This window comes from Prunus persica, chromosome G2 (genome assembly GCF_000346465.2).
Source record: "Prunus persica cultivar Lovell chromosome G2, Prunus_persica_NCBIv2, whole genome shotgun sequence".
Taxonomy (NCBI): Eukaryota; Viridiplantae; Streptophyta; class Magnoliopsida; order Rosales; family Rosaceae; genus Prunus; species Prunus persica.
Genome location: NC_034010.1, coordinates 28747681 through 28772009, shown reverse-complemented (window position 1 = coordinate 28772009; position 24329 = coordinate 28747681). Strand labels below are relative to the sequence as shown.

The 24329-nt window shown below is 38.7% G+C and overlaps 7 protein-coding genes across 7 annotated transcripts; 2 read left to right on the top strand and 5 right to left on the bottom strand.

The window, feature by feature from the left end:
• Positions 906 to 6081, top strand: LOC18785404 (SKP1-like protein 21). Its single transcript, XM_007218661.2, has 11 exons — positions 906 to 1073; positions 2196 to 2288; positions 2374 to 2466; positions 3058 to 3279; positions 3522 to 3713; positions 3789 to 3899; positions 4098 to 4176; positions 4660 to 4760; positions 4890 to 5068; positions 5340 to 5473; positions 5553 to 6081. The coding sequence occupies exons 3-11, from the start codon at positions 2431 to 2433 to the stop codon at positions 5567 to 5569; spliced, it is 1071 nt and encodes a 356-aa protein (XP_007218723.2). The 5' UTR covers positions 906 to 1073; positions 2196 to 2288; positions 2374 to 2430; the 3' UTR covers positions 5570 to 6081.
• On the bottom strand, positions 6205 to 7566 carry LOC18785949. The gene has a single exon (XM_007218784.2). The coding sequence runs from the start codon at positions 7154 to 7156 to the stop codon at positions 6398 to 6400; it is 759 nt and encodes a 252-aa protein (XP_007218846.1). The 5' UTR covers positions 7157 to 7566; the 3' UTR covers positions 6205 to 6397.
• On the bottom strand, positions 7659 to 8799 carry LOC18787312. Its single transcript, XM_007219338.2, has one exon. It carries the CDS (start codon positions 8614 to 8616, stop codon positions 7894 to 7896), a length of 723 nt encoding a protein of 240 aa, XP_007219400.1. The 5' UTR covers positions 8617 to 8799; the 3' UTR covers positions 7659 to 7893.
• On the bottom strand, positions 8948 to 10279 carry LOC18785496. The gene has a single exon (XM_020557923.1). The coding sequence runs from the start codon at positions 9957 to 9959 to the stop codon at positions 9360 to 9362; it is 600 nt and encodes a 199-aa protein (XP_020413512.1). The 5' UTR covers positions 9960 to 10279; the 3' UTR covers positions 8948 to 9359.
• Positions 10574 to 15480, bottom strand: LOC18786776. The gene is made up of 10 exons (XM_007218881.2): positions 15228 to 15480; positions 14180 to 14401; positions 13795 to 13931; positions 13629 to 13673; positions 13487 to 13540; positions 12971 to 13075; positions 12654 to 12857; positions 12476 to 12561; positions 11368 to 12386; positions 10574 to 11264 (listed from the first exon to the last, which is right to left on the bottom strand). Exons 2-10 carry the CDS (start codon positions 14355 to 14357, stop codon positions 10990 to 10992), a joined length of 2103 nt encoding a protein of 700 aa, XP_007218943.2. The 5' UTR covers positions 14358 to 14401; positions 15228 to 15480; the 3' UTR covers positions 10574 to 10989.
• LOC18785572 (U-box domain-containing protein 32) lies at positions 15844 to 20602 on the bottom strand. The gene is made up of 10 exons (XM_020556946.1): positions 20233 to 20602; positions 19896 to 20017; positions 19577 to 19698; positions 19112 to 19216; positions 18780 to 18904; positions 18603 to 18670; positions 18183 to 18323; positions 17129 to 17656; positions 16289 to 17029; positions 15844 to 16155 (listed from the first exon to the last, which is right to left on the bottom strand). Exons 1-10 carry the CDS (start codon positions 20516 to 20518, stop codon positions 15973 to 15975), a joined length of 2421 nt encoding a protein of 806 aa, XP_020412535.1. The 5' UTR covers positions 20519 to 20602; the 3' UTR covers positions 15844 to 15972.
• LOC18785808 (uncharacterized protein At3g49055) lies at positions 21598 to 24147 on the top strand. Its single transcript, XM_020558142.1, has 5 exons — positions 21598 to 22666; positions 22743 to 22819; positions 23129 to 23240; positions 23342 to 23458; positions 23617 to 24147. The coding sequence occupies exons 1-5, from the start codon at positions 21701 to 21703 to the stop codon at positions 23962 to 23964; spliced, it is 1620 nt and encodes a 539-aa protein (XP_020413731.1). The 5' UTR covers positions 21598 to 21700; the 3' UTR covers positions 23965 to 24147.

The window sequence follows — 24329 nt, the reverse complement described above, 5'->3', positions numbered from 1 at the left end:
AAAATTAAAGAGTGGTAAATGATTTTGGTGGTGTGAAAATTTTGAAGAAATAGGTGGGTTTTATAGGGAAAATTGAATAGCACAAAAACTTTAGAAAAAGAAAGAAAATTGATGTTGGTATTAATTTTCACAAAATTTTCATTGGTATTAATTGCACTAACAATATTGAATCATGCTTGAGTAGCAATAGTGAGTGTGAGTATTACCTTTTAAAAACCAACTGTTGGATGAGCAAATGTTGGTTGAGTGCATGGGTGCTGATAAGCAAGTTCATATAGCAGTTGCGTTGAAGAGAGTGAAGTAGCTACTGAGTGGGGGTGTGTGGGGTGCACTTGGGTGGGTTGGGTATTAACGTTGGGCTTTAAAAGATCAAATCACCTGTGCTATAGCCCAGGTTAGCATGTGCATAGGTCCGTCCCTGATAATGGGTATCCATTGACCATTCCTATTGAAAAATAAAGGGTTTAAGTCAGAGATATGCTAATAATTGCATAATCTCAAACAAAAAAAAGGGTATTACTTTTTCTTCAACCAAGAATTTAAGCATTATGATTAAGGGCAGGCTTAAGGAAAAGATAAATAAACATCTTAAAAGAGAGAAAAAAAAGCATTGGACTTGAGTTTTAGCAGCATGAGATTAGATAGGGTGAAAATAAAGATCCGAAAAAAGAAAAAGAAAAAAAGCGAAAAACAATGTGGGACGTAGCAGTGGCCCGTATAGTTGCTTGTTAAGGCCCATTTACAAAAACCTAACCCAACTCAAGAGGTGCTGGCAGCTTACAATCCGACCCGCCCAAATGTGAATCGGGCCGATTCCTTCCCGAATCCCCATCCAAAAGTCCGAAACCCTAACTACCAGCACGTGTGAGGGCGCCTCCTTCTTTGATAGAGTCACGTGCCGGACACAACCGCACGGAGACTCAAATCGTGATAGGGAAATATACAGAGGAAAGGGAACACACAGAAAGACAGAGATAGAGCATTTCTGAAACCCTAGCTACCAGTACTCCACCCCCAATTTCACCATACAAGTTTGTCTAAAAAATTTCCATGCATTTCAGCTCATATTTAAGGTAGGCTAAGCTCGCTTTCTAATACAAATACATATCTTTATATATGTATGCATGCAATCTATGTTAATTATATTTTGCTGAATTCAGGATTACTTAATCGATTGATTATCAATTGAATGTATTGTATATATATATTTTAACAGAAATGGTGTTGTCGTTTCTGGATGAAAATAGAATAGTATTGTTGATAAGGGTTTTCTTAGTTGCAAGGTGGAATCTTCAATAATGAAAGTTGAAGATTTTTCTTTTGGTGGAAATGGGTTGGATTTCCGAAACCATTTGACATGGTTTATAATCTGAAATTTTCTTATTTGTCATTGAAATTCGGCTTTTCAGTTTCCTGGCAACCTAAAGAGAGCGTTTAGGAAGATGAAAGTTTGAATCTTGTATTTTTCTTTTCTCAGTTCTTATTTGGCCAGCAAACCAACTGTTTGCATTACACTCCTCTTTTCCGTTCATATTTCTTTTGGGTCCCGGGGATGAAGAACCTAAGGTGTCCTGTTTCTTATTAGGATTCTATATAAATTGGCTTCCAATGCAAAGTTGTCTTGTTTGTAATTACGGTCTCCATCCCATTCTTTGTTAGACCAGGATACTATCTTGCGTTAAGAATGTTGGTTTTATGCATGTTTTAGTTATATACTACTATGTATTGTAGTTATCATTCAATCTCTTATATTTTCGTCTGGTATTGACTATGAGCTTTGCTCTGCTACTGTGAAATTTATTTGTTCTCAACTTTCCCAACCTCTCTAGATGGACTATTCGTAGTTGGAAACCAATAACTTGTATGTTGTACGTGAATGTACTGGTGTAAAGTGAATAAGAACAAGTGAAAACTGATACAACTGGAATCTACTGTCATGGGGAAGCTGGGATCTCCTCCCTTCGATAAAGAACCAGTCTTTGTGCTCATCAATATCTCTCATTTATGCACACAGAGACACTGAAAAACTCCATTGAAGTTTTTCTATGAATTTACTGGCATTTCTTCTTGTTACAATTATCACTGTTGATTGTTATAGTTAAATTAAAGTTAGTGTTGATACTCCTCTTGAAATTTCAGGCATTTCATCTGTGGTTTGCTCTCCACCTCTTATTGTTTGTTACCTCTAAATACAGGAAAAATATTTGAGAAAGCTCTCCGGATAAGAATGCTAATACACATTTTGTTGGGATTCAAGATCGTATCATTTTGGGAAGCACTGATAAATAGTCTGTCCTTACTTAACAAAGTTAAGCTTTTGAATAGAGAAAAGGTTTTATTTGCCTTGTGACTTCCTTGTTTTTGGAATTGGAGGTGCAAGGTGGTTTCTGGTTCACATCTTCTGAAGTTTAGTTGCAGTATCACTGTCAAATGTCAGAAGGTGTCATGGCGGTAGTCAAACCTGAGGTATGCTATTTCATTATCTGATGAGTTATAAATGGTAATTTAGATAAATTAGATTATTTAGTTTGGACAACATAGTCAATCTAATTTTGCCCATTTTATCTTTTTAGCTGCCTATGTATCTTTTAGGGCCCTTTGTCATTTGAGTACGACGGAAAGGTTTTCTTGTCTAGTTGTTGAAAATTGTTCAAGGGCATACTTGCTCTCTCTCTCTCTCTCTCTCTCTCTCTCTCTCTCTCTCTCTCTCTCTCTCTCTCTCAATGATAAACATACCTTTGAGATTTTGATTTAGGATGAACAAGATGTCCGAGGTTTATGGTTTAGGGTAAACTCTTGCAGGAATCTTAATGGAGAATAGTTTCTATGTGGTAGATCATGTGGTGAGACCTCAATATTAAGGGGTTTAGTTGCGGTGATTTCAGCTGCGTAGAAATTATTTTAAGATGGTAGTTAACACTGCCACATCTAGGGTTACGGGTTCTGTGGGTGGCATGTCGTAGTTCAAGCTAAGATAATACATTCAACTTTAGGAGAACATTAATTGTGGTTCTCTTTCGACTCCCTCTGAATTTTTCTTATGTTTTGTTCAACTAGATGAAGTCTTACATCTGGCTTCAAACCGCTGATGGCTCAATCCAACAAGTAGAAGAAGAGGTTGCCATGTTTTGTCCCATGATCTGCCGAGAAATACTGCAGACAGGAATGGGATCTTCCAAAAATTATGCTATATCACTTCCTCAACGAGTTAACCCTGCCATTTTGGGCTTAATACTTGACTATTGCCGGTTTCATCAAGTACCAGGTCGCTCTAATAAGGTCTGATACATAAATCTGGCACTCATAGTTTCTTTTGCTTTTCCTACATGATATTGTTCACCAATTAGCAAGAAATGATACAAAGCTTATGTATAAAAATTGGAGCAAAATGTATGCTATGTGGGTGAGAAGTGGAGGTTTTAATATTCTGCTATCCGTTACCATCATGTACACAGTGAAGTCAGAAGTAATTATATGATTCAATTGTTATGTGTATTTGAGAGTACTGTTATCTTGTTTAGGAACGCAAAACTTTTGACGAGAAATTTATTCGAATGGATACAAAAAAGTTATGTGAGTTGACATCTGCTGCTGACAGCCTCCAATTGAAGCCTTTGGTTGATCTCACTAGCCGAGCACTTGCTCGAATTATTGAAGGAAAAACACCTGAGGAGATACGTGAGACATTCCATTTACCTGATGATCTCACAGAGGTTTGTTGCTATCAGAAGTCCTTGGTTTTTATTTTCTTTCATCCATATTTTTCATGCATACATGGTTCAATCCAGGAGGAGAAGTTGGAACCTTTGAGAAACATAACTGATGATCCACGTATCCGGCTTCTTAATCGGTTATATGCTAGAAAGAGGAAAGAATTAAAAGAGAGAGAGAAACTGAAGGTGCTTACTTTTACTTGAAGAGTTTGAAGCCTTTACCATATGTTAAATGCGATATTTGTGGTAATTTTATATTTCACAATATTTATTATTTGAATTGTGTGTAAAGTAGTCCAATTGTGATTATGTTTTGGAGTCTTGAATGGTTAAAATCTGCATATACGTGTTTGCACTAATAGAAAGTTCTTTTATTTGTTTCAGAATGTTGAGGTTGAGGAAGAGCGTGTCGATGAACGTTCAGTCGATGACCTCTTGACTTTTATAAATGGTGGAAGTGGAGGTGTGATCCAGAAATCTTTCCTCTTTATCCTGGTTGCAAATTGTGTGCCTTTATTCTTACATATTGAGTTTTGACTTTTTGAGACTTCTTCCTTCGGTGTATAAATTTATATGTTATGTTGGGCTCTCAAATTGGTAGTACATAGAATTCTCATCTGTGGTGTTGCTTAGTGAAGTGAGTTTGCTTCCAAAGGAACACTTTGTAGAAGGTTACTGGCATCTATGTTCTAGCTCCATGGACAAGGAGCAGAACATTTTGGGGTTTACATAGATTTTGATAGGTTACTGGCATCTCAGTACATTCACATATATCGATACATTCACTTATATCGATACATTCACATATATCGATACTTCAAGAAGTATTCAAGATTGTTTTTCCTTTCATTCTATACTATCGCTTGGAATATGAGAGTTGTATTTGATATACCTATCTTGTTACTTGTTATCTACTAACTTAACCGTAATGTGATATGCTCTACAGAGTCAAAGGGGGTTAAGACCAATAAGAATAAAAAGAAAAATCGGAGAAGAAAAGATCATCCAAAAGACTCTTCAACCAGTGTAAATGGAAGCCATAATAAGGTTGGTACCTCTCTCTCTCTCTCTGTGCCCCAACCCCACAATTAAGTGTGTATAGTCTGCTTGTGACTATTTTCCTGCATATGTCAGCATTTGTTTGTGATTTCTCATTGTTGGTGCCTACATTTTTAGGACTTGGATGCTCTTTCTTCTGATTACCATGATGGTGACATTATAAATGTTGAGTCGCCATCGCCCAGTTCTTCAAAGTTGCTAGATTCTACATCAGTTACCTTTTCACCAAAGCTTGAGTTTGATGATTGTGATATTGATGATGATTTAGATCCTGCCATGAAGGAGGAGCTTGACAGGTAACAACAATGTCCAGATAGAGTTTATCGATGATGAATCGAACTTATGTTTATTCGTAGATCATACTAAAATCTATGACTGTAGTATGGAACTTTCGGGGTTCAAATAAAATATGCATTATGCTGATTCTTCTTTCAACGTACATGGAAATTATTATGTAATATCCCATTACTTGGTTACTAAGTATAATGTATAGATATTTAATGATTATTGCAAGACTATTTTTTTGTCGTATGCCATATTTTACTCTATGTTCTATGCTTCATGTAGGGAAGTGGAGGATTTTGCACGAAGATTAAACTCAGATTGGCCAGAAAGAATGCAGGAAATTTTATCATTGGGCCAAGAAAGGAAGCTTGCACCTATAAATATAAATGGCAATGGCTCTGCGCATAGATATACAAGTATGTTGGAATTCATCCTGAGAGAGAAGGTTGAGTGCAGATTGTAGTTAGACTGACAGAGTTACTGGGTGGTATGCAGGTTTGGACAGGAGATAATGAGAGGATTATTTAATCATAATGTCCAGCAACTCGAGTGATTGGAAGAGAAGCTACCCATGGGGTTTGCTGCTGCAGAAGCTTAAAAGAGGGAGCAGCGTTTTTGGTGTTGACGGCATGTGAGTATATTTGTTTGTTTTTCCATCACCAAATGCAATTTTCGTTCTGTGGCATCTTCTAAGTTGAAGAAAGGAAAGAGACAGATGTTTAAAAAAAGAAAGGAACTCGGAGGCTACAATAGGAGCAAAGTTTCCTCGTTGTCTCGAAAGCTTATTCTCTCTTTTTGGTTGTTTAAGAGGAACTAATTTCCTCTGTTTTGCCTTGAGCCATTGTTGCTGGCTGTCTTCTGTACTTTCTTGAAATGATGCTGAATTTACAGATGTACCTTTTTCATTTTCATTTCTTATAGGCCCCATTTGGCTTTGGAAAGTCTTACGAGAAGTTGTAAGTTCTTAAGTTAATGTAATGAAATTGAAATGCAAAATAAAGGTTATTCAAAAGGTTTTGTACAATTTGGTCATTTCATGTGATGGATAGGCTAATTATATATATGTGACAAATATAAATGGTAGACCTATTAGGTTCCATGTGCACAACTTAAGCTTTCAACCGGCCAAAACCATAGATAATAATGATAATAATAATACAGAAGACTCCTTTTGGGCCCTTTGGAATAACTTTGCCATGGAGATTTAGTGTTAATTCAGCCAAACATACACAGCTCTACGACTAAGGAAAAAGACTAGAGGATTATCTATGAAGATCATTTATTCATTAATAAACGAAAAGAGAAAAAGAAAAAAGTATGCCCTTGAGTACATTGATTGGTCAATATTCTTTCACTTTTTGCAGAGAGTAATATTTCTTGAAAGCTCTAGGAAGATAAACAGGCAATAAGAACCCAAAAAGGTTGAAGCACCAAAAGGCCATGTTAGCAATTGCAAGCCCTCTCCCAAGATACAATCTCTTTGCAGATCCACCATACTCTTCATACTCTTTGGAAAACTCACTTCTGAGCCACTCCACAATGGTGAAAATCCTCCTGGAATTATAGAAAACCGGCACGAAAACGCGTATAGGGGTCGAAAACCTGTCAGTGAAAGCCACTCCTTCCATGAACACTTGACTGGCAAGAAGGAAAACATGTGGGGAAGCAGCGCTGATGCCTTCTTTGTCACCCTCCACAATGCCCTCAAGTATATAAGCTATGGGCAGCAAAAGGCCTACGATGGCTCCCACGAGAACATAGAGGCGCAGAATCTTGTTTTGAGGGTTAAACACTGCAGGGTCTTTAGGAGAATTGAGGGTTGTGGGGAAAGCAACTTTGGAGATGAAGTGGATGTAGATCATGGAGAAGAGAACGAAAGCAAAGTCTGTAGGGCTTACCATGCCGCTGGCCGCGAGGACAACGATGACTGCCAGGGCGTTGAGCTGCCGGAAGGAGAACAAACCGGGTTTGCGTTGGACTGAGGGCTTTTGGCCGGGGCTGAGCTTTGAGGAAGCTGGGTCATGGTGTTCTTTGAATTCATGTTCTTGTTCTTTTGGCAGGCTTATGTCATTGCAAGTTGGACCAACCCCACCTGACATTTTCTCTGTGTTTTGTTGTTTGTTATGTGAGAGAGGGAAAGAGAGAGACAGTTGGATTTGCTTCCACAGAAGCGGAGTTGAAGTAAAGTTGCAGAGAGAAAATGAAAAATTGTGATGAAGAAGAAAAAGTGATTAAGCTCAGAGAGGAAATTTAAGATGGGGAGATGGGGAGAGGGGAAGATAGGTTTAGGCATAAGGTGGAGAGGGTGGATACGTGGCAGTGTAATAGGGTATTAAGGAAAGAGCTTGGTAAGAAGAAGAGAGGTTGTGGACATAATTTTATCTAATTTTGTTAGTCTAAGTCAAAATGGCTTAGCTGTTCTTAAGCTTAGCTTATCAAATTGGACAAAGGAAATATGTCTGTCTGAGCTACTTGCAGGCCATGGAATTCGGTGCCATGACAAAATTTACACTTAGGTTTCAGTGTGTGGCAGTGTTTGTTTCCCGCAGTGCATGTGGTGATCATGGGACCCACAATAAAATTTTATTTAAAAGACAGAAAATTACCCTGCAAATTGAAATTACAAAAGTGAGAGTGATGGAGACTATTTTTCTAAGAGAAGAACTAGTCAACATTGAACTAGAAAACTTTTGTTTACAATTAAGAAAAAGAAGAAACTAAACTCTAATTTCTAACTGATCAACTGAACTACAAACACATCTTCCAAATTTCTGACAGAAGAACACTGGTAACTGAAGTAGTAAAAGGATAGAGATACAAGTCACTGGAACCATTTTCAATCTTTGCTTTCCTTGTGGGCAGAATAATATTTCTTGAAAGCTGCTGGAAGATGGACAAGCAACAAGAACCCGAAAAGATTCAAGGACCAAAAGGCCAAATTAGCAACAGCAATCATTCTACCTAGGTAAAGTCTCCTTGCAGATGCACCATACACTTCTTTAGAGAACTCATTTTTAAGCCACTCCACAAGGGTAAACATCCTCTTGGAATTATAGAAAACGGGCACGAAGACGCGTATGGGAGTCGAAAACCTGTCATTGAAAACCACTCCATCCATGATGACTTGACTGGCAAGAAGAAAAACATGAGGAGCAGCTGCTTTAATTCCTTGTTTGTCACCTTCCATAATGCCCTCAAAGATATATGCTATTGGGAGAACAAGGCCTATGATGACACCCAAGAGAGCATAGAGGCGCAGAAACTTGTTTTGGGGGTTAAAGGCTTGGGGATCTTTAGAAGAAGGGAGGGTGGGAAAAGCAAATTTTGAGAGGAAGTAGATGTAGATGAAGGAAATGAGAACGAAAGCAAAGTCTCCAGGGCTTACCATGCCACTGGCTGATAGGACTATGATGACTGCCAGGGCATTGATCTGCCAAAAGGGGAGGACCCCAGCTTTCTTGAGCTTTGAACAAGTTGGGTCTTGGCTTTGTTTGAGTTCATGTTCTTGTTCTTTTGGGAGGCTAATGTCACTGTAAGTTGGACCAACCCCACCTGACATTTTGTGTCTTTGTAAGACAAGTTTTCTTGGTTATGGTCAACTGGGAAAGTAGGACTTGGGAGATTTTCTTTGCACAAAATGTGAGCTGAAGTAATACACAGAAGGCGGCAAATCAATGTGGCATATGCACAAGGAAGAAGAAAGAAAGTTATGAGCTCCTTTTAAATATAAAAATGGAGTAAGAAGATTTGAAACAGAAAAATATTCTTACTGATTTTTGTGTAATTGAGTATAAAATTAAACAGGGGAAAATGACAAGATCAAGGGAGTCTGACAGAGTTGAACAAAAAGTGACAAAGATGGACAAGTGGCAGTCTCATGGGAATTTTAGGTGTTAGCCTTATCCCTCTTTTTCTGGGCCTATGTTCTTATCTTCTTCAAGCTCATTGAAATTAGACACCAGGAACATGTATTTTTAAGTCCAAATACCAAATACCGGAATACAATACATACATTATTTTTTGATGTGACTACATACGCATACATCCACGTATACATACAGCGGTGTGTGTTCAGTTGACGTTGAAACAAACATATATTGATATTAGAGTTCACTCTGTTTTTGCAGAGTAATATTTCTTGAAAGCTCTAGGAAGATAAATAGGCAACATAAACCCAAAAAGATCCAAAGTCCAGAAAACCAAATTAGCAATGGCAAGCCATCTCCCAAGAGACAGTCTCCTTGCAGCAGCAGATGCAGACCCACCGCCATAATCATCACTATAGCCTTTGGAAAATTCATTTCAAACCCAATCCACAAGCGTGAAAATCCTCTTCGCGTTAAAGAAAACCGGCACGAAAACCCGAATCGGAGTCGAGAACCTGTCGGAGAAAGCCACTCCGTCGACAAAGGCTTGACTGGCAAGAAGAAACACGTGCGGGGCAGCCGCTCTGATACCTTCTTTATCTCCTTCCAAGAAGCCATCGAAGATATAGGCTATGGGGAGGACGAGGCCGATGACGGCTCCAAAGATTGGGCCAAGTCTGACCATTTTGCTTTGCGGGTTGAAGACTGGTATGTCCTGAGATGGGTCTCTGGAAATAGTTGGGAAGGAGAATTTGGAGAGGATAAAGATGTAGACGATGGAGAAGAAAACAAAGGCCAAGTCTTGCAGGCTGACCATGCCGCTGGCTGAGAAGACAAGCATGACTATGAGGGCATTGAGCTGCCACAGAGAGATGAGGTTAACTTTGCGTACAGTTTCCATGGTTTGACCCTTTTCTGGGTTGAGGTATTTCAGGGAGCTTGCTGGGACGTCGTCGTTTTGTTGTTTGAATACACATTCATGATCCTGTTCTTGTTCTTCTTGAAGGCTAAGGTCTTCGTGAGTTGCAGCAGCCATTTTCTTGGTAATGGTTTAACTGGGAACTATGAGAGTTGGGATTTTCTCTCTCTCTGTTTTATTGCAGAGAAACAGAGAGCTGAATTGGAGTAATATATAGAGGGGAGGAGAGTGGAGAAGAAAGACGGGTGAAGCATATATACTGTTAGCAGAGTGGACACGTGCCAGCCACGTAGGAATTTGAGGTGTATGCGGTGCAAGTTGACAAACCAGTTGCTGAGGAGAGAGAGGTGTGACATGACCTTAGCTCTTTTTTCGCTTGTTTTTCTTTCCTGGAAAAGCTTTTGTATGTTTCAGAAAATAAGTTTATCTTCCTTCAAGGGCAATTATAATCTCCTTTTTACACCTTTTCATTTGCATGTAGTGTGTACTAATTGTGAATTTGTAATAATTTATCTAAAAATGAAGGTACTAGAACACTGTTTTTGAAATGAAATCGGAACACTGTTTTTGAAATGAAATCGGAATAACAGAAGACCGCTATTAACCAATAAACCGCTATTAACCAATTGAGCTATAAACCAAGTCAAACATTTAAATGATCTTTTTTAGGTGAATTTAAATATTTTTACATCGAAAAAGAACTATAATAGTAGAACTTCAGACTGCCTACATACTCATTTAAATTTTATACATAAAGAAAATATATTCAGCAAATAGGCTTGTCCAGAAATTGACTAATTCAGTCTGTCGGTCTCATTGCCGACGGTACAAAGAATATATGGCAACAAAAATAAATTAGGACGGTTCACACTAAAAAAATCAAATTTATTACATAAAATTTTGACAATTAAGCAAGAAAAGAAACAAAGAAGAAAATCTCAAAATCTCACTAAATCAATCTGCTATGACAACAAAAGAAAAAAAGAAGGCGGAACTATAAAACTCATCTTCCAAAACTTTTCTTCAATTTTCTGACAGAAGACCACTGGTAAAACTGGAACCCTCTGCTAAGAATATAATGACTGGGCTAAACTGTGCACATCGTATAACCAAAAAAAAACAAAAACCATCCCTTTCCCCTCTATCGCTAGGTAACTGTGCTCTGTTTGGGAATGTATTTTATCTTCAAACCCTTTTCAGGCTTCGTCCTGTACTTGACTTTAGCAGCTCCAGCAGTTGGAACCTCAAGTCCCTCTACATTTACAAGCCGGTTTTCTGCATTGCCAAGAATGCTGCGTTTAAACTTCAATGAATGACTAGATTCTACTTCGCCGTCATTTTGATTGTCTGGGCACCTGGGAGGCTCAGAGTCTTGTAATAGAACCAATTCTACATGGTCTGCCGCAATAGCTTCCTTCCACCCTGCACAAATAAAGATGCTTACTTATTGTATAGTATTTTAGGGTTAATTAACTTAGGTGGGCAGTGTACATAAGATCAAGATACACAATGGAACTGAACTCACTCTGTGCAAGAAAATCTTTTGCCGCACGGCAAGAGAACCTCAAGCTTCCAGTTTCATCCAGGTGAGTAGAGCCATTCCCATTTCCATCTTTACCGCCATCCATGACACACGATCTTGGACAATTTTCACTGGAAGGGTTTTGACTGTTGCCCTTTTCAGCTACCACGTCAATTTCAGATGCTCTGTTGCCATTCTGAATTGCCATAGGACCCTTTGTTCCATGCCGGCTCACAGGCCTCCAAAGCTTCACTGTTGACCGATTTGTGCCACTATGTACCAAATCAGGTTTATTGGTTTTATCGTGAGCATTGTTCTTTGGAATTTGATGCTCCAAAAGGCAATCATCATCAACTCCGGCCAGATTATCACTTTCTTGGGAACAATTTCCAAGATTGACCGATATGGAACCAATCAAAACCTCTTGGTTCTTAATTTGATCTGGTTCAGTTGCTTCCTTCTGTACTCCAGCTTTCAAGCTTCCCCCATCATATTCTGGTTTAGGCTTTCGACTCCATACTTTATTGCCACTAGAAGCAGCCCTTGAATCCCTGTGGTTACCATGATTTTGTATGGATGAAAGCTTCGATGTTTGAGAGCTCTGACCTCCATGAAATCCATTAGGCACACCCCGCTGTGATTTTGACAACACCTGCCATCTGGCAACAACTGCACGCCGACAACCACTTCCTTGCACCATTCGCCGTTCAACATTTGGACCACTCACCGAATCAGTATGTCCATGGATAAATTCAGTCTGAGATTCGGGATCCACATTTTCATCAGCAGTTGAAAGTTGGAATGCTTCAAGAGATAAGCTATCATGAGCCTGCACATCTGAACTGGTCGTGTCAGAATCAAATGTTGCTGAAGGACTAGATGTTTCTACCAGTGGCTCAGCCTCCAGTGTTTCGTCAATGTTCTCTTTAACATTGACTTTAACCCCATGTCTTTGATCCTTTGCCTTTTGTTCTTTCTGCCTAAGCTTCTTCTGCCTTTTCCTTTCCATGAGCTCTGCTTGCCTACAGAAATTCGAAAAATAAAATGAAACAAATTACACGGTTGAAGAACCACATGCACTGAAAATCCAAAAGAAATGCTTGATGTGTACCTTCTCTGAGCAGCTTCTTCTTCCTCCACTAGCAACTTCTGTAACCTCAAAGCTTCAGCATCCTTGTCAGCATGCCAGGCTTTCACCTGATAGAAAAATCAATACATGTTTAAACATGATTAAATAGAGTAAAACCAACTACGTTAAATAAATGGCAAAGAAAAACAAGAAAAGTTACCAATTTTTGTTCCACCAAGAAGCTTGTACAAGCAACTAAGTTCTTTGATTCAAGGCCAACCTTCCCAGCTTCCCCATCAAAAATATATCTTTGCATTGATATGGCTGTCCCAGATAAGAACGTCTTTTCACTTGCATCATCAAGGATAGAAAATAACTCCTGGGAAGAAATGGGAAACCTGGAAGGTCTAGCTTGGACAATATCCTGATAAGGACATAAAAAAGAAAAAAGTCAGATATATCACATCCATAGAACAGGCCATATGTAAGTTCATTACAATAAAAGCTGATACACAAAAACAAAGAATAAGGCCTTACCAAAAGGGCAGAACCAGCCTTCAAATAAATGTGGGGCATTGAAGAAAATCCTGGTTTCCGAATATGTGTCGTCAATGCCTTTATGATTGAAGACCCTGGAACTTCCTAGAAAGTACATTAAATTAGGATCTCTACTTCAAAAACTACTCCTTTCAAACGATTGCACTTTAAAAACAGATTTTTTGTAATAAAGAAAAAAGCAGAAGCAAAACAAATATGAAGCCAACACAAATAATATGAACTGACTTTTGAACAAAATGAAGCCCATAAGAAATTAACTGATCATAAGTAACTGGAGGAGGTATGCAAAGACAAAAATCATGGTCAATTCAAAACTATGATCTATGAGGGAAAAATAATACATTTACTGTCCTACCTTGGTTCATGGTTCATGAATCTAAGCATAAGAGGCAAAAAAGAGTACCACTTAATATACCAGCACCATGCATACCAAGGAAACATAATTAAGCTTATGATGCATGCAATCAAACATACAGGCAAGTAAACAGAAAATACCTCCAAAGTTACATTCTTGAATGATGCAGCTTCTTTTGCCTCTTCTGGCGATAGCTAGACAAAGTACAAATGACGGAATGAGTGAGCGCATCACTAAAAATAAGGTAGCACTCACATAAATAATTCAAAGAAGAAATTGTACCTTATCCCAAAATGCCCCTAGAAGCTCCCTATTTTTAGAAGAATCCTACACGATGTAAGAAAATATTAAGCATTATGAGCAAACTGGAAAGAAAATTATGCTGAAAGTCGCAATACACAAAACTCAATATGAACAAAGTCATAACACTTTAAAATAGTAAGGAAACCTTATCAAGCTTTTTCAAGCGATGGTGCACACGTATGTGTCTTCTGTAGTTGATGGATGAACAAAACTCGCGGGGACATTTGTCACATTTTTGCAACTGCACTTTAATGGGCGAGTGCAAGGGCCAACCTGGAAGTTCTGCCAAAATTAACATTGCTTTGTCAGCAAACACATGCAACCAAAATACCATCTTATGACATATAATATACAAATTAGTGCAGCCATTGGCCTTAGCAGGACCAAGAAAAGCAAAACAGCCTCAGGACATTTAGCCCCATTAGAGACGGCTGCATTGAAGCCGAGCCTATCACAAATCTCAATAAAAAAAGTTTCCCAATTCTATAATCTAACAAAATGTTGTGTTTAGAAGAAATAATTGCTGGTACCTTGTTGATCTAAGGCATGAAGTAGTTGAATCCACGGGACCGGACTATCCCCAGCCCTGGAGAAAGAAATGGAAGGCTCTTTTGCAACTTGTCTGATGATAGTGTCAAGGGAATCGTTTCCCTCCTCTGATTTCATAGCATCCAGAGTGTTTGAGGCCTTAAGTTTAGCAATTGGCATCTATTCACACAGAAACTTCAAATCCACCAGAGCACTAGATGCCTCTGTAAATAATATAAGACAAGTAAAAATAAGGAAAACATCTAACGACAAATTGACATGCAACTGAACTGGACTGAGGAATTCATATGCCACATCTTAAGCGGATGTAGCAAAAGATAGCAAGCTCGGGGCATAAAAACATCCTCCTTCATCTACATTACCCCTAATAAGTCTAATACGAGCAAACTAAAATACAGAAGAAAAAGTAAATTGACACACCAATGGGTATAACAAAACAAATTCTAAAATACAGATCCACCAGAAAGAATGCATAGCTAAAAGTTCCTCCACCTCGACAGAAAACGAAGCATCTACATACATAAGCAGCACGACTTCTTTATAGAAATATATTCTTACAAAAAAAAAATGAAATAAAATTGAGGCTAAACGAATCAACATACGGGGAATAAACCAAATTGAACCCACTATAGAAAAGGGAAACAAGACTTCAAATCTTTCATAATCCGCAGTCAGGAACTTAACATGCAATCAAAAATAAACCAAGCACGACTATAAGAATTAGCTAAGTTGAAAATAAAACATTCATATACAGCACAAAACTAATATATATATATATATATCGAAATTCTCTTATAATTTTTTTCTATTTTGGTTGCACAAATACAAAGTCTTTCCAGCTATCAAACAGAACGACAATACAATTAACAAAAAAAATAAAAATGACTCAGAAAGCATGAATATGAGAAGGCAAAGCTTGGTAAGGTTTGAGAACACGTGATCTATGATCAATATGTGATTCTATATGTATATATGCACACATATATATGTAATACATGAAGGCACTGAGAGAGTAATCGGTTTACGTACCAGTGGAGGGGTGAGAAGAGATCGGTTCGATATAGAGAGAAGCTCAGGCGATCTGGGGGATTCGAAGCGGGCGGGAGGGAGATTGGGAGTGTTTGGCGGGAAGGAAAATCGCCGAGAATACGCGAGAAAGTGAGGCAAAGAAGGGAAAGGAGAGCGTTCCGACGGGGTGGAGAGAGAGTGAGAGAGTTCGTAAAGAGAAAATAAATCTAAAGGCTACAGAGATGGACGGGAAGGGAACCCCTCTTCACCCCTCTTCAGTAATAAGGAAAATAAATATTAAAAAAAACAAAGGAAGCTCAAGATTACGACATGAGATGAGACGGTAGGATTTATTTTCACGCGCCAACGGAGAGCGTTGATGCGGTGCGTTTGGAATTGAGAGGTTGACAGCCCTAAATTGGTCCACTTTGAGAATTCAGCTCATTATAAAATTTTGGGGAGGCCCGTCCACTTCAGATTGGGCTTCGAGTTATTTTTTTATCTTTTATTTTATCAATAGGGCTTCAAGTGTTTGTAGCTCTGGCAAAATAATCAAGGATTAATTTCCTTTCTTTTTTCCACATATATATATATATATATATATAACTTGGTCAAAGTAACCTTTCTAGTAACTGTGTTTGTGCCCAAAATCTTTTTAGTCATTGTTTCAAATTTAGTAAATTTGGTCACTGTGATTTACAACGTTTGCAATTCGAACCACCTTGAACCACCCCGTATATGAAAGAAATAAAGATTCATGAAATTTTTACAACTCTAGTTGCCACTGTTGAATAGCATACTGAAGGGCATAATTGGGGACCAGATTGCAGTGTTCAAGCTTAAGATTCGTCATGGGCGAGGTATTGTGGCCGCCTTTCAACCATCCTCTTATTGCTTCTTCTTCATAGGTAAACCCATCTGCTGCTATGTGTGGATCTTTCATGACTTCCTGCAAGTAAAACAGTCATGGTCATCAGAAAAAAACATTCAAACGGTGCCCAAGTTGCCATTTCATGTTCTAAGTTAGTTGAATCTACAGAAACTGGACATCAAATACACGTGCAGGAGTAGACGTAAATTACCTGGAAAATGGGGCAGACAAAATGGGATGGTGTCCTAATAAGTTTCTTGGAAATCAAGCATGATGCTGAGGCAGCACAGGAAGCTCCCATTGCCTCGTGAACAACCCATAGGTCAGGCCGATTCAACCGGTTCTTCTCGCAACACCTCAGTGCTAAGTAAGCCAGCTCCTTTGCTTGCTCTAGTGGCCAATCCCCAGCTGAAATGTCCAACAACGCGTCGATGTTGTCATTTTCTAAAGCGGATTTCACATCCTTCACTATCCCTAGGAGTGGTCTTGCAGTTAAAAGCTGTAATAGTATAACCCCAAGTGAGTAAACATCTGATTCGGGTGTAAGGTTTCCAGTTTCAAGATACTCTGGATCCATATACACATCAGTTCCATTTGGGTCATTATGTATTCTGGCGAAGTTGGCCGGATTTTCATTCTGTGGGATCAAACCAACGATGCCCAGATCACCCAGTTTGCTCACAAAGTTTGCATCAAAGAGAATGTTACTGGGTTTCACATTCCCATGCACAAGACAAGGGATATTTGAGTGAAGGAAGACAAGGGCAGAGCATATCTCAGTAGCAATGCACGTTCGAATTTTCCATGGAAGAGGTGGAGTGTTGCCTTTGCAGGCAAGGCGGTCTTCAAGGCAGCCATTTCTTAGGTACTCATACACAAGTGACCTGGATTCTGGACAGTTTCCAATCAGTGTTACCAAGTTTGGATGCCTCACTCTGCTCAAGATCTCTACCTGATGAAATTCAACCAAAATAAAGAATTCATTGGTGTTTTACTGGTTTCTAATAACATAGTATTGTAGGGAAAAGAAAAAAAGCAGCATAAGATTTACCTCATCTTGGAAGTCTAATTGCGTTTTAGAACCATAAGAAGGCAACATCTTTATAGCAACATGCATGTGGCGAAGAATCCCTTTGTAAACACTTCCATACCTTCCTTCTCCAATCTTCCAGGATGGGTCAAAATTGTGAGTTGCCTCGTTGATCTCCATAAAAGAGAACACAGGGAATTCTGCCCGACAAAAGCTTGCAGCTTCCCCTTTTATCGATGTCCTTAGCCATTTGACTTTTTTTATTGCATCTCTATGCTCTATCTGCAGCTTATCCCGTCTATCCTTGAAAGTTATCAAGAGCTCCACAGCTGAGAGGATCTTCTCCTCTAACTGCTTCACCATACACTGAGAGTCTCCCAGTTGGCTCCCCAGCGCCAACTTATTGTCCTGGGCCATCTGGAGTTGTTGTATGAATCCATTACGTTCATCCTTCAGCCCATCTATTTCCTGCCTTACTCTAGCAAGCGCTTCTTCCATCTCTTTTCTTTGGCTCATCTCCTTTGTGCATAAACTTTCAAATGCTTTGGCCTGTAAGAAGGTGTCATAAACACAAACTTGCTGGTGAAAATTGAGATAGTATCTATGATGAGTATGTATGCATTCATGAACAAAATATGCATGCTTGCACAGATGCACATTGCAGACAAATATCAGCCAAACACTTCCTAATAAACCCAAAAGGTCAAAGTTTGAGCCAAACACTTCCTAGAAATGGTCAGGCTACATAACTGAGATAAGTTTAACTCATCAGTCAATTGTGCTGCCCAAGATACAGAAAGCATAGTTTACTTAGGGTCGATTTGATAATGTTTTTTTTTTTTTTTTTCTTGTTTTAATTAGAAGAGGAGAGACAAGAGATGAGGAGATAAAATACATAAACTAATTCTTAAATGAAAAGTTTAACCCAGCCATGTATATCTGAAAACCTAATATTTTCTTAAGACAAAAGAATTTGATCAAATTTGACGTTAATATATAAACCCAGCATCCCCTGCCAAAACAATGGCAATACAAAAAGAAAATGAGAAATTGATTAGCAAAAGATAAATTTCACCTTGCATTTAGCCTCCATGGCATTAGCTTCCTCTTTCCACCGCTTCACTGTCCCTTCATATTCTTTCTGTTTTGAGTTCTTATTAGTGTCCACAATGTTTGGTTCTACTAGATGATAACTTTCACAAGCTGCTTTTTCCTCCTGCAAAGATGAGCAATTAAATACTAATCAAATAATGAGTAATATAATATCCATAAAGGGCAGATTATTATCATGAATTATATTCTACAGTAAAAGTATGTTCATTATCTGCTCCAATATTATGTGTCCATTAACACAAGACCTCAGGCATAAAAATTAAAAAATTTGTCAATTTCATGACCCTTCACCCTTTTTTAGTTCAAATATAAGTGTACCAAGACGATGCATAATGAAAATCATCTAGGGACTTGTATATGACAATGAACAATTTTTTCTAACCTCATCTATCAGCAACGGGGTCAACCTCTTTGATATTTCTTCCAATTCACTGGTATCTTCCTCAGCATCTGCAGAGCTCTGTAACAAAGTTACTTGTCTAGTACTCGCTTATATTATAACAAAAAATCAAACGGATTTTTCCCATCCGAGACATAACAGTTTGGGTAGTGACCCTACCTAGATTTCTCAGCCAATGAGTTGACTCTGATTTTAAGTGCTCTGGTTGCTCTGCTCCACTAGCCGAACTTGTAAGCAGCAAAGGAGGGGCAATTTCTATTTCAGATTCATCTTCTCTGTCTCCCCTGTTTTAACGTACTTCATATAAGTGCAATTGTATATGGTGTACACATACAGAAAGCAACAAGTAACAGACATGACAATTTGAACTTAAATGGGAAAGCCACTTGGGCCGAAACAACAGTTTGAGTTAGTCTGCCAATGCTAATACATTAGGATAAAAATCAAACACACGTTAATGCATGGGTTATTGTAAAGGGTGCCAATATTACCTTGTATATATGAGGTGCCCCTTACAAACAAACCAAATATGACAAGAACTAGCTGCCTTGTTGCATACAAAAAATGCTTTCCTGGACTTTATCTCTGCCAATCTCCTGCAATCGCAGTGAGTATGAGTCAGTCAACTTAAATTGAAGGCAGATAAACATGTTCTCACAAGTCTTTCAACTCATCAAAGATCGCAAATTGTTTTCTGTTTAATTAGAGACAACAGTAATAGATGATTTTCTATAACAGAAATGTACCCACATAGTATTAGGAGAGTAACATTAAGAATAAATTTGAAAGATCACAATTTCCTTCTCCTAATCCCTTATCCAGAATGATGCAACACAATAGCATGACGTCTATGACATGAGTACTTTTATTTAAAATTTGAGTGTGATAGACAAGACATAGTTTTCCCCTTCTAATGAAAAAATGTATCCTTGAAAAGTATAATCACTGATGCATACTCAGAATAGTATTCATCTGCAGCTGCCCCCATGACAAGCCATCTAATATTGTGCCGAGCAATTAATTCAACAATCCCCTCTTCAACATTTTGCATCTCAATCCATACTTCATTTGCCTGCACCTGCATTTATAAGAAATCATTTGGGAATGTTTTATGAAATGTCTTAGTCCAGTTTCCTAAAATATTTGAATGTTCATATTCTTCCAATCACGCATGACTTGAAATTCTATTCTTCCTAACACAATTGACTTAAAATTCAGAATGATCAATGCTAAAGCTCACACTATGGTACAAAAACAACGAAAGGGAATCGTTACCCCTGCTCGGATGAGAATCAGTAGGTACTGATCTAGAAGTTTGCGAAGTTTTGTCCTCTCAAGTGCTTGGTATACCTTGATGGCTCCTTGTTTCAATTTACCGGCAGGACCATTTCCTTCTGCTGCAAAGAGTAGCAAAATCACAATAATTAAAAGCTCTGAGACAAATAAATTACAACTAGAAATTGAAGATGGAAACTACTCCACAATTGACTCAGAATTCAACTCCCCTAGCTTTTGTTGTATTATATCAGCAGCCAAACACAAGCTCAAGCTCTCACAGAACATAAACCAAAAGACATTGATTGAAAATCAACATTCAAAGTCAAAAACTCACAAAGTGAAAGCACGCGGGAAGGCTTGTGAACATGGAGCAGGCATATATTCTTCCCTGCGAAGTTCTTTACCGCCCAAAGCAGCGTCGTTTCACTCTGCTTCACGTCCTTCCCCACCGCAACGAATATAGTCTCGTCCACATTCAACACCCGCGCTTCTTCTTCACCCTCTTCAGCGCTCCCCATCCGTACAATATCGCGGAATCTCATGGAATTCCGAATCCCGGGAGAGGCCGGGGAATCGGTCTGTTCTGGGGATAATGAACTCAGTGAGTCAAACTCAGTCATTGCCGAGTCAAAGAAAAGGTAAACCCTGTTCACTGTAGTTCCGTAAAGACATGGTATTATTTGTGTACCAAAATTAGTCTTTAGACCTGCTCTGTTACAAAAGCAACTTCACTTATGGTTGTGGGTTTCGTTTTTGGGCTGAGATTCTTACGAAATTTTGAAGATACTCTTAATTCAGATGAAAAAGAAAAAGAAAAAGAAAGTAATTTTAGTTAGAAAGTGAGAGAGAGAGAGAGAGAGAGAGAGAGAGAGAGAGTAACAGAAAAAATGTAACTTTTTCTTATTATATGCTTTGGTATGTAATAAATTATTTAGTCAATAGACTCAATACGTAAGGTTGAAGTAAGTGCAAGACAAGCGTTTCTTTTTCACTGATGTGAAAAATGGACCAAATTAATACATAAAAAATGCCATATTTGATGTGGTTGTGGTCAATCCTTCTAGATTTTATAATAGAAAGAAGAAAAGTTTTATCAATGAAAATTCCTGTTTAAGCAATTACACTGCACTTTGCATGACAATTACGTGTAAAGTTGGCACCGATACCTTTGATCTTTAGCGAACCAGCTGTACTTTTGATCTATGTTTTTGTCCCTATGAGGGAAGAAAAAGACTTCAATTTAATAATGACCGAGTAAACAAATTGACAAGGTCTTTACAATTCAAAGCCAATAATATTCAAGCACTTAACATCAAATATTTTAAAATTAAAGTAACAAAGAGTTAATCCGATGAATTATCATATAATGTAAGTAAGGGATGCCTTGTTAAAAAATTATGAGATATTTTTTGACATAAGTGATATTAAAAATAGAAATTCGAATACAAGATATCGAGTGCCTTTGAGCTACAGGGCTCTTGTATTATGAGACATTTTTTAAGCCAATAATGCTCGTTTAAAGTATTTTTTGTTTTTAAAACTTTTTCATGGGCTTTACGTATATATCTGTATGAGCAATTGAAGCAGCCCAGACTCAGAAAAGCCCAAAACTGGTTGGTCCATTAGCACTGTATTTTCTCGCGCCAAAACCCAAACCCATATACATGAAATTGTATTAGCACTGGTTGGTCTACTCCCTCTCCATTGCTTTGACTGGTAGCTCTGAAACTCTCTCACACACGCACGCATGCACGCACGCTCTTCTTCATGTTGATCCCCAATCATCTTCTACTCTATGGACCATGGAAAGCCCTCCAGGAACACTCCCAGAAACCCAGATAGACGGCCCAGATCCGCCCAACTCCACAGAAATCTCCGATCATGATCTTCGGACTGAGCTCGAGTCCCTTCGCCAGTCGCACCAGAGCCTCCTATCAAAGACGGCGGCGATGGAGGAAGACTTTAGCCTCGTCCAGAAGCAGAGAGACGAGGCCCTGGCTCACAACGCCGACCTAGTCAAAGTCATCGGAGAAATTTCCGGCGAAAGAGACTCTCTCCGAGACGAAATTCACGGGCTTGAAGCTTCTCTGAGAGAAAGTGAAGATGGGTTTGCGTCAAAAATCGACGAGGAGTTGAAAACGAAGGAGGTGCTTGAACATGAGGTTCAAGTTTCTAGGGAGACAGTTGAAAGATTGGAGCTTGAGAGGAAAGAGAGAGATGAGTTTTTGTTGAAGTGCTTGGATGCCCTCCAGTCGACCAAGGAGGGCCTAATTGGAATAATTGATGGTGTTGGTGATGAAAAGGTTGAGAATGGGGTTGAACAAATTGAGGGGACGAGTGAAGAATCACAACTAGACCTAGAATGGAGGGCAGTTTGGGAAGAGATTATGGCGGTTACGAGCCTCGCGACTTCAGCTGCAGTGAAGGTGAATGAGTACAAGGAATTGACGAACAAAGAGAAGAAGGAATTGGAGGATAGTGTGGTGAGTTTGACAGAGGAGAACAGGGACATCAGTAGCTTGCTTAGGATCGCTTTGGTGGAGAAGGAAGCTGTGGAGAGAAGGTTGAAAGGAAACAGCGAGCAGAAGAGGGTGGCCATTTTGCAGATTGCAGAGAGAGGTTTGCAGAGAGTTGGGTTTGGGTTTATGATGGGAAGTGGGAGCAATGAACAGTCACTTGAGAGTTCAGGGGATAAGTTGGATGCTACGGGGTCTACCACAGGAAGTAAATCAGATAGTAGTGAATGTGAAGAGGGGGTTGTCAGTCTGGTGAGTTCAACTTTTCTTTAAGCTAATTTATGGTTTTTCTTGCTAATTAATTTATATTTGTTATTGTTCTTATCAGGCATCGACTGTAGAGAAGATAATGAAGAACCTACGGCTTGAAATCACTCGACTGAGAAGATCTCTGGAAGAATCTAGGTAAACTCGTAATCAAGTTATGTGCCCGCCCACATCATTGTTTTATGATCATATTTTGAAACTGCATTTATATTTTGATTGTGAGGAGAGCACTGCCTTTCCAGAAATGCTGATTTGAATGTTGAAATGATGTACTTTTTAGTTCTTAAGAAGAAGGAAAACATTGTTTCATTTGGGGAAACGGTAATAATAGAGTTCCAGCTTTCTATGAATATAAATTTCAGCAAACAAATCTCTGCTTATACTGCACTATTCATGTTGAATATCGTAGGTTTAGTTGTCGATTACTTATTATCAATTGTATGCCAGGTCAGACACTGAGCGCCTACATAGTCTCACAGAAAAACAAGCTCAAGAAATTGCAGAAAACGTGCAGTACATCAAGGAGTTAGAGGATAGAGAGAGGCTGTTAACTCAAAATGTAATGACCAATTTCATAGAACATGTTATGAATGTTTACTGTGCCTTCCTAAAGCATGCTCATCTTTTTGCTGACTCATTCCCTCGTTTTATGGCTGGCAGGTTGAGGAACTCCTGATCGAAATAAAAGAAAGTGAAGCGGAGGTTGCTAGATGGAGAGAAGCTTGTGAGTTAGAAGTTGAAGCTGGGAAAAATGAGATTGGAGAACGCGAGAAAGTGGTAAAATTCTATTCCCATTTGATGTTTATTGTTACTGATTCATTGGTGATTTCCCAATTATTTACTAGGATTTAGTTATACACTTTCGTTCTTTCTTTATCAGGTGTTTGTAATTTAGAAAAGTATATAATATATTTATCTCATTGCTGGTTCATTAGATCGCCATTCTGAAGCAAGAATTGGAGAAGACAAAGGCTGCTTTGGACATGTCAAATGGCAAACTAAAGCTGAAAGAAGAACTCGCAGCAACGGCCATGGCGGCGCAGGCAGCAGCTGAGAGGTCCCTGCAGCTGGCTGACAGCAGGGCGGCAGGGCTGCGTCTGCGGATAGAGGAACTATCAAGACAAGTAGAAGAAGCAGAGGGCAGAGAGCGCAATAACAGAAGGGTGAGATGCATATGTTGGCCATGGCGACCCCTCAAAGTGAACCCTAATGCACAAAACAGAGTTGGGGCTGTAAGACGATTGCTACCAGAAATGCAAGCCTTGCTTAATTATAATGGGTGATGAATCAGTGGGGTTCAAATGAGATTTGTTTGAATTTCTTTCGTTTATTTATTTATTATAAATGTAAGGAAACCAATTGCTTGATTATGGGTGTAATGTGCAGTTTTCAAGTAAACCACATTTTAGCGTCTCATAAACTGTAAATATATAATAAAGGGTCTGCAACTTGTTCCTGATTTGAAACTGGTAAGTTTATTGAAGATGCTTAACATATTTTGCATGCTTAAAAAAGATGTTTAAACAGACGGGTAATTTCTCATCAAATCACAGCTTATTCGTTTGCCATAAGAAAGAACATTTGATTTTGAATGCCTCCCTCATGTTCGTGCTTCCTTTCCTTGGGCTTGGTATGAACCCAAATCATG